The sequence below is a fragment of the Halichoerus grypus genome, chromosome 8, assembly GCF_964656455.1.
Source record: "Halichoerus grypus chromosome 8, mHalGry1.hap1.1, whole genome shotgun sequence".
Lineage (NCBI taxonomy): Eukaryota > Metazoa > Chordata > Mammalia > Carnivora > Phocidae > Halichoerus > Halichoerus grypus.
The window spans coordinates 106,493,917-106,508,478 of NC_135719.1; the positions used below are offsets into that span (position 1 = coordinate 106,493,917).

Sequence of the window (14,562 nt, forward strand, 5' to 3'; positions counted from 1 at the left end):
AACTTAGCAGTTCTAAAATAAATCTGTGTTCTTTTTATGACCTTTGATTACTAGAGAAATGTAAATTGATATAATGTAATTATGGTTCCCTAAACAAATGTACTCTAAATGTGATTTATCAAATTTATAGCACTCTAATCATAGCACATCTAATCAGTAACTCAACAGAGTTACTGAATAAATATTTGTTGCTTTTTAATTTACTCCTAAGGTAAGGTAAATGGAAACAGCTATCTTATACATAGCCTGGAAAGAGAAGCAGTATGTGAAATGATGCACACATTATCATCACAAAATCTAGAAGTGCCTATATGCACAGAAAAAAATAGAAGACTAGAAATTCTAGTCCTTTAACAGTATCTGTGTTAGGATTCGGCAATTATGAGGGATTTGTGTCTTTTTATATTTCCCATATTTTCTGTAATGTGTTTTTGTTACTTTTGAACTTTGATTAATTTGTGTATCAGTCTTTTTTCATTTGTTAGGATACAAATATTAAAAAATTATTTCAGGAGCTTTCTGAATACATTTCCATAAATAACAGTATATTCTGGATCATGTTAATGTGTATTTTATAACCAAGAAGCAAGTCTGATTTAAACAGTCATAGACTAATGAGAAAAGAACAGAGGTAAACTTATATAAATGATGTGTTCTTGGGGCACCTGGGTGGCTTAGTCGTTAAGCGTTTGCATCCGGCTGAGGTCATGATCCCAGGGTCCTGGGATCGAGCACTGCATTGGGCTCCCTGCTTGGCAGGAGGCCTGCTTCTCCCTCTCCCACTCCCCCCTGCTTGTGTTCCTGCTCTCGCTGTCTCTCTCTGTCAAATAAATAAATAAAATCTTTTTTAAAAAATGATGTATTCTTGCCAAGTGAAGGCCAAACGATAACTCAGCTCACTGCATGGAAGGTTCATGGCAGTTCAAACAGAAAACTAATGATGGAAGAATTGAGTCATAAAGCACCTAATACTCTGGACACGCTGAACCCAAGAGATCTGTACTAAGCAGTCAGTACTGTATTCACGGTGTGAGTATCAGCACTGTTACCATCTGGTAACCACAAGTTTTGTTCTTTAAAAAGGATGCATACTTTCCACAAGATTAAGAAATACTACAGGAAAGCCAATTTACTAAAGTGGCACAGTCAGCCAGAAGGCAGCATTGAGACCTCATTTATAACCATGAATTTAATGAGAAACTATTACTCCATGAAAATATTTTCTTCAGCCTGTGTTACACCAAAGCAGTAAAGATTCATAAGAAAAGTAAACAAAGGGATGCCTGGGTGACTCAGTCAGTTAAGCATCTAACTTGATTTCAGCCCAGGTCATGATTTCGGAGTTGTGAGATCAAGCCCTGCATCAGGTTCAGTGCTGGGCATGGAGCCTGCTTAGGATTCTCTCTCTCCCTCTCCCTCTCTGCCCGCCCCCTCAAAAAAAAAAAAAAAAGAGAAGAAAAGTAAACAATTAGGACTGAGTGCCTATACTTTCATTTCTCAAAACAGAACTAAATTCTGGTTAGTAGTTGATGATCATTATCTAAAGCAATGACATAATGGAATCTATTTCAGCTTCTTTTCAAGTAACAGTGGAAAATTACACTATTTCCATATAATTCCCTCATATAGAAGCCTCTCTCATATATGTTTCCTTTTTTTAAAAGATTTTACTTATTTATTTGAGAAAGCGAGATGCATCAGTGGCGGGGAGGAGCAGAGGGAAAGGGAGAAGCAGGCTCCCCGCTGAGAGGGAGCCCGATGTGGGGTTCAATCCCGGGACCCCAAGATCATGACCTGAGCCAAAGGCAGACACTTAACCAACTGAGCCACATGAATATGTTTTTTAAAAGGCTCTTCATAAATCCACTTGTTCATATATCTTGTTAACTCTGCAACAGAAGCATTTAAAACTGTAGACCTCAGAAACTAAATAAATAAAAACTGTAGACCTTAGATACATATCCATTTCCACTAAACCAGACTGTCAATTTTTCTCTGAACATTTAAAACCAGACACACTCTCCTCCTTGGTGAAAACTACACATATTTCAGAATATATTGCAACCCCAAGTATAAGAAAATAATCAGTTAATCTAAATAAAAGGATTCTTATATCACAATAAATATATTTGGGATATAATATTAATGGTGACCTCCAATACTTAGTTGTGTAACTATAAACATGTTTTAATTGCATAAAATAAATACATTAATTTAGCAATACTGCTTTTCCCCCACTATCACGTTACTGAATCGTTACATTTATAGACATACATGTATACACATACTACACATACATCTATTTTTTAACTCTACCAACAAGAGTTGAGAAGCAAGAACACTCCAGTAACTAAAAGCACTAGATTTTGGTTTCTAAATTCAATGTCCCACTAAAAGGAACCTAGACTCTTGGTTGAGAAATGGCTGATTCCAGGAATGGGACTAGGAACATTTTGTGCCAAAAGGACATACCCAAAGAATGATGGAGATACGTCAAAAGCACACAGGAGTCAGAGTGAAGGGGCATGATAGCAACCAATTATAACCCATTGAATAAAATTAAGGACTCAGGCATCTATACTGAAAATCAAACCAGAAGGAAAAGCTCGTACAGTAGTATGTGAACTATATTAGTACATATATAGAAGGAATAGGTAGGGAGTCAGAAATTTTCCACTTGGCAACCATCATAGTTATAGCTCTTTCAAGCAATGGATTCTAAAACTGGAATGCAAAAGTATAATGAGAAACAGGACATTTACAGGGCTTTAAATTCTATTCCCACAAGATACTTTTTTTTCCCTTTGTAATTAATAAGTATTTTTCAAGTAAAGAGACCTGCCAGATACAACACTGGACAAAGGAGACATTTCAGCCCTCATGGAATCCACATTAATCTGTAAATCATTAGCATCTACATGAACAATAAATCACTATCTGATATAAAATAAGTGCTTGATAAATGTTAGTAGTTAGCTCTTATGAATAAAATACACATGTAAATAAAAGTGTTAGTGAATTCATAATAGCCTTTTATTGTTATACATTTTCTCATTCAATAGACATTGAAAGTCCAGTAACTATCACATGAATATCTGCAAAAAACAAACAAAAACAAAAAAGAAGAGAATCTAATACCTGACTGAAAAGTCTGAGAACAATCAATCTAGTGAAATAACAAAAAAGCATCCTATCCAGATTACATCATTCTGGCATTCCAGAACAATCTCTATGTCGTTTAACATTATACTTTTGACTTATTTTTTAAAGATTTATTCATTTGGGAGGGAGATAGAGAGCGCGTGCGTGTGCACGTGAGTGGGGGAGGGGTGGGGGGAAGGAAGTGGGAGAGAGAGAAACTCAAGCAGACTCCCTGCTGAGCACAGAGCCCCACACAGGGCTCTATCTCACAACCCTGAGATCATGACCTGAGCCAAAATCAAGAGTCAGACACTTAACCAGACATTTAACAAGCCACCCAGGTGCCCCTATACTTTTGACTTCCGTTAAGAGGTAATTATGTGTAAATCTTATCATTTGTATAGAACTATCATAAAGTATACTGTTCCCTATATCTCTCATATAAAAAAATATGAAAAATCCCTCTCAGCATTTACAATCAGGGAAAAGTTTTTTCTGTGGATGAGTCAGCATCCTTTTATATTGCCATTTATTATATAATGATGATAAGATGGCAAAAATTTCATCTGTTTCCAATTGCTGCCAGATTGCTTAAGGTTAAGTTTTATGACCAACTGCAGTGTTTTCTAAATATACTACACAATTATCCCCTTCTCTTTTACAGCTTAACTCTTATTCTTGTTTTAATGATTTCATTGTATTTGTGCTTTTTATTATCTGAAGACCTTCATTCTTTTTGGAAGGAAGCCCTGAGTAAATAATAGACAACCTCAGGGCACCAGGCACCTGAGCTAGATTGAAGACAAAGTCAACGGGTAGAAGCAAAAACATTAGAAAGGCAAAGACAAAGGAGTAAACCACAGACTCATTCACTTCACAATTTTTCATAAAGAGAATACAAATGAAAAAGCGATCCCCTCTATGATTTTGCCTTCTAAGATGGGAAACCACAGAACACACATTCACATTCTTATTATTTCTTTCAAGTTATTTTGGCTTTTATTTTAAAAAATTTTGAAGACAACATAGAGGGGAACAATTACTAGACAGAAATTTGTAGAAAGCAAAATTTAATAACTAGTTAACAGTATCCACTATCTGTAGATATGATGCTAGATGTGGAGATACTCTTCCCAGAAAAATATCCTTAAAAAATTTTATTCAGAATTTGAAATTCATCTTAAATGAAAGAAATATAAGGGGGCAAGTTTGCTAGATAAATGCAAACAGCTAACATGTGACGAAAAAAACATTAAAGGTTGTGTTACACAGTCAATTCAAGAAGCCATCCATATGCAAAGGCAAGAGAATAACATTCTAAGCAATAGTACTGGTTAGAAAAAAAACCCCTATGTACCCTTCCTTTACAACTTACTGAAAGGCATTCCTATGAAGCTAGAAAAAAATAGAGTCTAAAAATAGTGAAGCTGTGATATTAAAAGAACACTATACTCTATGATGCTATGTAAAACTAACAAAGTAAAATTAATTGCTATAAGCACTGTATCAAAGCTGAATGAAAAAACATTAATATGAAATGCACCAAAAATAAGATGAATTAATTGATGGGTGGAAGGATGGACAGATGCACAGATATGTGCTAAATCAAGTACAAGTTAAATGTTAATAGTAGAATCTAGATGGTAGGTATATGGATGTTCATTATAAAATCTTTCAACTTTGCTTTATGTTTGAAAATTTTCATAATAAAATGTTGGAAAAATAAGTGCAAGAAATTTTTGAAAGAGAAATATATAATGCAAAAATATTAAAGTTCAGCAATAATGATAATCTGAGTCTATAATATGAGGCTATAGAGGCCCATATAGAGAAAAAGATGACAGAAGAAATTAAAAGCATCCTCATCTTCTATAGAAGTCAAAATAATTTTTGTTTTTGTTTTTAAAAAATGTGTTAAAATTTTATTTTATTTTTATTATGTTATGTTAGTCACCATACAGTACTTCATTAGCTTTTGATGTAGTGTTCTATGATTCATTGTTTGGATATAACACCCAGTGCTCACTGCAATACGTGCTCTCCTTAATACCCATCACCGGGCTAACCCATCCCCCCACCCCACCCCCCTCTGAAACCCTCAGTTTGTTTCCTGGAGTCCAGAGTCTCTCAAAATCATTAAAAATGGTCTTTAATTTTATGGATTCAAATATTTTTGTTTGTTTTTTGAAAGAACATCTTCTCTGGCTCTGGGGAAAATAAAACCAAAAGAAGCATACTCCATGTAGACTAAAGAAACACTAGTGGAGCATAAAACAAGCAAGAGAAATACAAATAAGTTTAGACAATATGTATAAATGATTAAAGTTCACCTGGAAGAGCCAAAAGGCAAAAAAGATAAAAAAATTTATAAAAGACAAGAGAGTTGACCCAATTATATATTCAACATGTATTATAAAACTAATAGATTAGAGGGGTGCCTGGGTGGCTCAGTTGGTTAAGCATCTGACTCTTGATTTCAGCTCAGGTCATGATCTCAGGGTCCTGGAATCGAGCCCCACATCGGGCTCCCTGCTCAGTGCAGAGTCTGCTTATTTCTCTCTTCCTCTGCCCCTCCCCCTGCTTGCATGCTTGCTCGCTCTCAAATAAATAAATAAATCTTTAAAAAAAAAAAACGAATAGATTAGGTATTGACAGGGAGATAAAAGTGAATAAAACAGGGGCGCCTGGGTGGCTCAGTTGTTAAGCGTCTGCCTTCGGCTCAGGTTATGATCCCAGGGTCCTGGGATCGAGCCCCACATCGGGCTCCCTGCTCCGCGGGAAGCCTGCTTCTCCCTCTCCCACTCCCCCGCTTGTGTTTCTGCTCTTGCTAACTCTCTCTGTCAAATAAATAAAATATTAAAAAAAAAATGAATAAAACAAAATGTTTAAACAGATTATACACACACACACACACAAACACACATACACACATACAGACATGGATTTAATATGGTGATGGTGGAATCAAAAAAAGAGAGGAAAAAAAAGGACAACTGTTAACTATTCAGACAAAATAAAGTTGGCCCCTAACCTCATACCATGCACAAAAATATCTAAATAAAGACTTAAAAAAGAAAAAAAAAATTGAAGAACAAAATCAACAGAGTAGAAAGGTATCCTATGGGACAGAAGAAAATATATGCAATTCATATATATGATAAAGGGTTAATTTCCAGAATAAAGAATTCCTGCAACTCAACAACAACAACCTGATTTAAAAATGAGCATAGGACTTGAATAGACATTTCTCCAAAGAAGATACACAACTGGCCAAGGAGCACATAAAAAGATGCTCAATATCGCTACTTATTAGGAAAGTGAAAATCAAAACCATGATCAAAACTTCACACCCATTAGGATGGCTACTATCAAAAAACCAGAAAATAACAAGAGTTGGTGAGGATGTAGAGAAATCAGAACCCTTGTATACTATGGGTAGGAACATAAAATGATACAGCCACTAGGGAAAACAGTATGGTGGTTCTTCAAAAAATTAAAAATAGGACCATCAGAAGGCCCAGCAATTCCACTTCTGGGTATACATCCAAAAGAACTGAAAGCAGGGTCCTGAAGAGATATTTGTACACCCATGTTCACAGAAGCATTATGCATAATAGCCAAGAGGTGAAAACAACCCAAGTATCCATCAACAGATGAATGGATAAATAAAATGTTACATACATACAATGTAATATTATTTAGCCTTGTATTGAATGGAGCACTGGGTGTTATTCGCAAACAATGAATCATGGAACACTACATCAAAAACTAATGATGTAATGTATGGTGACTAACATAATAAAATAAAATTTAAAAAAAGAAGGAAATTCCTTTTTTTTTTTAAGATTTATTTATTTATTTATTTTAGAGAGAGCATGAGAACGAGTGCAGGGAGGGGCAGAGGGAGAGAGAGAGAGAGAGAGAAACTCTGGAAGATGCCTCGCTGAGCTCAGAACCAGATCTCAAGACCCTGAGATCAGGACCTGAGCTGAAACCAAGAGTCAGATGCTTAACCAACTGTGCCACCCAGAGGCCCCTAAAAGGAAGGAAATTCTGACACATGATACAACATGGATGAACCTTGAGGACATCATGCTAAGTGAAATAAGCCAGCCAATAAAAGACAAATATTGTATGATTCCACTTATAGGCGGTACCTAGAGTAGTCAAACTCATAGAGATACAAAGTAGAATTGAGGCTTCCAGGGGCTAGGGAAACAGGGAAATAGCTGTTTAACAGATACAGAGTTTCAGTTTTGAAACATGAAAAAGTTCTGGAGATTAGCTGCACAACAATGTAAATATACTCCACACTAGTGAACTATATGCTGAAACGTTAAAATGGTAAATTGTGTTACATGTATTTTATCACAGTTTTAAAAAAAAAATATTCAAAGCAAGAAGACTATAAATTAGTGTAAGAAAATATAAATTAAAGCAAGAAGAAAATACAAGTGACTATTAACTGATAAGGACAATAGAGATTTTCTGTAACTGAAATCAGTGGATAAATCTCAAAATCAATACATTTGAAAACAAATTTTAAACTGCTAGATATAAAATTATTAAAGCTAACAACCAAACTGGGGGGAAATAACTGAAACAAAATGACAAGAACTTAATATCCTTAATACATAAAAATCTCATAGTAATTCATTAGACAAGCACTAAAATCCCATTTTTAGAAATGAATAACACATATAACACACAGTTTATAGAAAACATAAAGTTATCCTCCTATTGGGAATCTACACCCATTAAATCACCTAAATCCCACACAAAGATGCATAAATAAAAATATTCTTTATAGCAAAAAGAAAAAAGGGAAACAAAAGATGTTATTTGTTGGTAAAGAGTTAAATAAATTATGGTATATGCATCCAAATATACAGCCATGATGATTTTGAAGAATATTAATCAGGGAAAAAATGCACCCACACAATATTAAATAAAAACAGCAAGATACTAACCTAGATACACAGTACTAGCCCAATCACATTAAAATATATATAAATATGCAATACATAGGTACACAGAAAAAAGAGGGAAGGAATTATATCAAAATTTAACAACTAGATAATCTTAGATTTTTTCCTTCAAATTTCTCTATTTTCAAAATTCTATAATTTGAGTTCCCTATAATTGAAAAAGATGTTAATTCATTTTTAAAAAATCAAGTTTTTAACTATTACCTAACTACTTACCTGTTGTCATGTTTGGGCTAAATAGTCCTAGCACCGACACACTAGAGTAGGAGATCAGGTCTTTATATAATTCCCCACTTAAATATTCTTCTGCTTCTTGGACAGATGTTATGTTCACTGGGCATGAAATCCTGTTGCTGAATGAATATACAACTATATTCAAAATTAATTTTTAAAGATACTTTTCAGCTTGCAAAAAGATAAAACATACTACTAACATGGGCAAACACTGTATTCCACAGGATAAGTATCTGACAAAATAAAGACAACTAAATACTAGTCTAATAAAAAAAAATCACCCTCATTAAACACAATTTCTATCTCCCCCAAAGTGAAGGAATAAGCTCTCTTCACCTTATCCTGTTATTTCAATTCATTCCTCCTTAACCTATTCAAAGTGTGTCAACAAAGTATAGGAATTAGAAGGTTTACAGACCCCAAAATTTAAGTCTTAGGGAGAAGCTAAATACTTACAGCTGGATAAATTTTAGGAGATCTTCAGTTCCTAACATTCCAGGGTAAGACACCGGGCTCTTGCCTTCCTTATACATCTTTACAACAGGAAATTCAGTAACATTTTGCTTAGTACATAAATCAGACCAATCTGCACAGTTCACTCTAGTAAGCAGCATACTGGATGTGCCTAAACAACAGGAAATGCACACTTTATAAATATTAATGTAGAAAACTCAGTTGTGTAGACTTGACAATATTTTTATGGCCCATTCTTATTTTAACCTCTCATGAGCATGAACTGCTTCCACTGGACACTCTTCCCTTGATTTTTGCAACCCCTTCCCCAATTGGCTTATTTCCCCACCTCCTTTGCTGCTCAATTTGTGGGTCCCTTTTGCATGCTCGTCTGCCAGTAGAGTCTAAGTTTCCTGCAGTATTACATCCCCTATACTTTATCAATGCAGGAATTTCCAATTGTGTTCCTAATTTAAAGATTAAAAAAAAAAAAATTCTCTTAGCTACAGCTAACTAGGTACTAGGTAGGTATAAAAACTTGGTATTTGCTGCCATCTTGTGACTGAGTATAAAATATTCTTCATCATCTTAGATGAAAAGTGGCTTTTTTCCATAAAGTCAATGTGAAAGGTTATAGGACTAAATGCCCGAAGCATTACAGTATTCTCCCAATTTACAAAGTTATAGTATGGGCTTCAATGTAGACATAAAATAGTTACCTATACTATGCATTTCTACATTAAGCCCCCTGAACTTCTGAAACAGTCCCTTTATCTGATTATCTAATTACTAAAAGGATTGTTACTCATAAAGAACATCCTAAATGAAAAAGGAAATCAAGTCTTGGCTTGGTTATCTGCTTTTTTTATTCTACAAACACATACAACTCAGAGTCCTTGCATTGAGGGGCCAGGGAGCCTCTTTTTTCAATCATTAATAGAGAAGAATATAAGGGAATCTGTTTCCATTTTCATTTGGTATTGACAAATGGGATGGGTGGGGGGATAATTCTATTATTCAGGGACATTATCCAATTATTCCTTCATTATGGTTTACATTTCCCCCTTCCTTTTCCTTTCTTCTAATTTTTTGCCCATGAGGCTGGGGAACCTAAAAGAAGAAACTTAAATCTTTCCGTAGATTGCAACTATAAAGGAGAACCTGAAAGAGAGTAAGAGGATTTGATTTTTTTTTTTTTTTTTTTAAATATTAGGTGGGGCGCCTGGGTGGCTCAGTCATTGGGTGTCTGCCTTCGGCTCGGGTCATGATCCCAGGGTCCCAGGATCGGGCCCCGCAGGGAGCCTGCTTCTCTCTCCCCCTGCTTGTGTTCCCTCTCTCACTGTGTCTCTCTCAAATAAATAAATAAAAATCTTTAAATATATATATATATTAGGTAATCACATTATCTGTAGACTTAATCACCTCTTCACTCAGGTAATGAAGTAATCAAAAGTTGGATCAAATGTGGTTGAGAAATGAACTGAGGAAAAAAGTTTTAAAATCTCTGATGTTTTTATTACCATAGAACATGTTATATTTAGGATTGACTTTCCAGAATTAATTTAAGTTCACAAAAGTCCCTAGTATATAAATAAGTTGTACACTAGTAGACATTTTCCACTAAACTCCACCTTATTAGCTTATTCATTTATTCAACAATTATTAAATACCAAATATTCTACGATGTAAGGCAATATGCCAAGTCCAGTGAACTGAGTATAAGATATGCTACCTACCCATAAAGAACTTACTAAAAATTTAAAGAACCTAAAAAACTAAATGGTGGATACATTCCTAAAGTAGCTTAAAGAATAAGCCTATTTAACTGGAATAGCTAAGAAAAAACAAAACAGTAGGAGAAAATCGTATTACAGGTACGAAGCATGATACATTCTCTTATTCAAATGATTATAAAACATTATCCTAATCCACCATTATCTCTCTCTTATTAACATGCCTCCCTACCTCTCCCTACGTCTTTGCTAGAATGATGGCATAGATATTTTGAGTTCAAGTCTATTCCTTGGATTAGTTACCTACCCCTGGATCAGGTTTTCATAGAACAGTTAAAAGATCTTGGCTATTAAGAAATATCCCAGTCCATAAGGAGCTAACTGAATAGCTTTAAGAACACTGAGATCTTAGATCTTTGGTTAGACTGTGAGATTGGGTCTTATCTGTCACATTTTTGTTTAAGTGTATTTAGTATTTATTTAATAATATTTAATAGTAACTAGCTCAGAGTAGGCACTCAATAAATGTTTGCTGAATGAATTCAGCCAAAAAGATTACTGGATTAACTGTGTGGCCACAAGTACTTTATACATAGGCTCTCTACTTTCTACTGAAGACAGTTCCGTGAAAAGAACCAAGATGAATGCTTCTGAGCATTTCTGAAACTCATGGTTCATTAACATAAAGTTGGAGACACAAATATAATAACGTGAAATTTTCTGTGGTTTTCTTCATCTTTAGCATGATATACCTTTACAAATAGCTATAGCTTAGAATCAAGAAAATAAGCATACATACCATATTACATACCTTTCAATTTAATTGCCAAATCTATATAGGATTGCAGAAATGCCATGGATACTGCTTGCCCTACATTAAAGTAAAAAATTCAACAGATATTGCAATATGCATATCTCCAAAGCATCCATACCTATACATTAACAAACATATAGATTTATAGGGTTTCCCAAAATTGTTATTCCTTCATAAGAAATATTTTAATATACAGTACTCAATATTGTGCAAACATTCAAGAGGATTCTAAATGCAACTAATTTTCTGCACTCAGACTGCAAGGGATATAGTTGAAGGGCTATTATTTGAAGGTAAAAGCAATATATGTCCTATAGATTCATAAGAACTGTTAATATATTTTTAAAAAAGAACTGTTAATATATTAAAAACATTAGCTTGAATTAACAATTTTTCTAAATTAGTAAATTAGTAAATCTTTCAATATGTGCAGTCTACTTGGGACAGTGCGAAAGCTATGTCATTCTACCACATGCAATATACAGAATGCAAAAATAAAATCCACCAACTTTAAATCCTCCAATACGTAACTGTCCCTCTAAAGGCTCATACTCACAACCAGCATAGAAAAGCACTATGCTATCAGAAGCCACCACTGTTGCATTAAACGTCTCTTCTGTCAGTTCTACCGTGAGTTCCAAAGGTAACCGTCTCTTCCTATCTCTGTAAACAGTTTCTGCCACTTCATCATCTTGAATATCTAAAATGTTCAAAAATACATTAATGTGTATATAAATACATAACTTATATAAATACAAATTCCACTGTAGGACAACCACTGTGATGGACATTAGTCCCTGACCACATGGAGCTCCTGTTTACAGAAAAGTCAGACAATAAACTCATCACTGAATAAACACATAGTTATAAATTATGTCAGTTTAAGGAAAGAAAATGGTACATGATAGATTGTAATAGGGAGATTTAGGTTGGGAGAGCCAAAGCCTTCCAGCTAGAGAATCCAAAATTTAAAAAAAAAAAAAGTCTTAGGCAAAAAGAAAAACATATATGAAGGCTCTAAGACATAAAAGAGATTAGCATATACTACGTACTGAAGGAAGGCAAATTTAGCTAAAACAAGATGGGATGAAGGAGTAAATGGCATGACAAAACTCTAGACTAGGCGATAGCTAGATCATAAAGAGCCATATGAACCAAGAATTTTAGATTTTATTCTAAGTGCATCAAGTTATGTGGATTCTGAATATGTAAAAACCTATCGTTAACTTAGACCAACTAACCAACCAGTGGACCAATCCATTTATCCATCCATCCATCCATCCATGTATGGGGTTAAAAAAAATTTTTTTTGCACTTGTAAATATTCTGTTGGAAGTTTGTACAGATTATATGGTAACACTGAAGGGACATCTGACTTGATTAGAGAGACAATTAAAGTTTCCTAGAAGAGTTCACACTAGCTGAATATTAAAAGAAAATGAAACTTAGGAAGGCAGTGGAGGCATACAGAGCAAAGGGAATAGCATGTGCAAAGGCACAGTGGCATGAAGGAGCATGCAAATGGAAATGCAAACACGGATAATATTAAAGAGTACTGTTAGTTTTTGAGATGTAATAATAGCAATAATTATGGGGGTTTGGGGAAGTTTTTTTTGTTTTGTTTTTTTGGTTTTTTGGGGGGGGGTTGTTTTGTTTTGTTTTTTAGAGAGAAAGAGAGAGCGAGCAAGCAAGCACAAGCCTGGGTCGGGGGGGGAAGAGAGAGAATCCCAAACAGGTTTCATGCTCAGCACGGAGCCCGACATAGGGCTTGATCTCATGACCCTGAGATCATGACCTGAACCAAAATCAAGAATTGGACACTTAACGGACTAAGTCACCCAGGTGCCCCAGTTATGCTCATTTTATTTTTTATTTTTATTTTTTAAATTTTTTATTTAAATTCAATTTAATTAACATATATTCTATTATTAGTTTCAGAGGTAGAATTCAGTGATTCACCAGTTGCATAAAACACCCAGAGCTCATTATGTTCATTTTAAAAGGAGAATCCTTATATTTCTGAAATACACAGGGAAATCTTTTTGGATGAAACTACATATTTGGGATTTGCAACAAAATAATAAGGGGTGGGCAGTGACTAGAACAGGATAGCCATGGGTTGATGGTAGCTGGGTGGGGCCAGGTAATGGGATACCAGGAGATTTGTTCTATTATCCTGTCTACTTTATGCTAAGTTCATAATTCTTTATAATAACACATTACAAAGAAAGGAACAGAGAAAGACAATTTAAAAATGAAAGTATTGTTTTTATATGATTTCTAATATATAAAATAAAATACCAGATCTGAATTACAGTGCATCTCCACAGGTTTCAGCTGTGTGACTCCAGTGGGTCACATAACTCTATGGGCCTCAGTGTTCAAATCCGAAACCTAAGAGTTGCACTATACTAACTTAAAGGAACTTTAAAACACCACATTCTATGATACTAACAAGTTACAACTCTAATACCAAAATTAATAAAGGCCTATTTTCCTATTTACTGTATTTTTTCCTTCTTATTCACATATTTTCATTTTCCTTCCAGTCCTTTATTTCCCAATCCATTCTTGTCCTCTTCTTCCAACACTTCCTTTCCCTCTTTCCTATTCTCTCTCTCTCAATAAGCTACCCTCACTTCTAAATTGATCCACTCTTTAGCTCTTTCACCTATTCATCAATATATACACACGTTCTTTTAAGCCATACATGTGTAATATTTTTTCCATATCGTCCTTTTGTAGAATTCAGTCCATTTTACTCTGATTCATTCTGTGCCCATTTCCTTTGAAGGACATTTTTCTTTGTGTTGTGCTCTCACATGGTAACAAACTCTTTCCTATACGTACATTTTTCCTATACAAATGGGAACAAAACAAGGTGGGGGGATTATGTATATGGACATGACTACATACACTATTATGGGCCAATATGGATTATAGATGTAGAAAGTTAAGACAGAAAAAAAAAAACCACAACAAAACAAGAAACAAAAGGGAAAGCTGTAAAAGGAATCCTAGAACTAGGCTGGGGAGAGAAGACAGGCAGAGAAGAAAGAGAAGGCCACACCACAGGGCAAATTAAGGGGATGTGGCAAGGAAATCTTGAAACAAGCAACTCCCACTGAGAACAGGAATCTCACTAAGCTGACACAGGGGCAATTCCCTTGACTGGAAGGGGGAATCTATGAACCATGAT

At 34.7% G+C, this 14,562-nt stretch overlaps 1 protein-coding gene across 3 annotated transcripts in view; it reads right to left on the bottom strand.

The window, feature by feature from the left end:
* Positions 1 to 14,562, bottom strand: part of TXNDC16 (thioredoxin domain containing 16) — a 125,837-nt gene that overhangs the window by 32,359 nt on the left and 78,916 nt on the right. For all 3 annotated transcript variants that reach the window (XM_078053699.1, XM_078053698.1, XM_078053697.1), the window contains 4 exons: positions 11,920 to 12,063; positions 11,361 to 11,420; positions 8,820 to 8,988; positions 8,346 to 8,482 (listed from right to left, as the gene is read on the bottom strand). In XM_078053699.1, the coding sequence (XP_077909825.1) occupies positions 8,346 to 8,482; positions 8,820 to 8,988; positions 11,361 to 11,420; positions 11,920 to 12,063 (510 nt within the window). The remainder of the gene's footprint in view (positions 1 to 8,345; positions 8,483 to 8,819; positions 8,989 to 11,360; positions 11,421 to 11,919; positions 12,064 to 14,562) is intronic.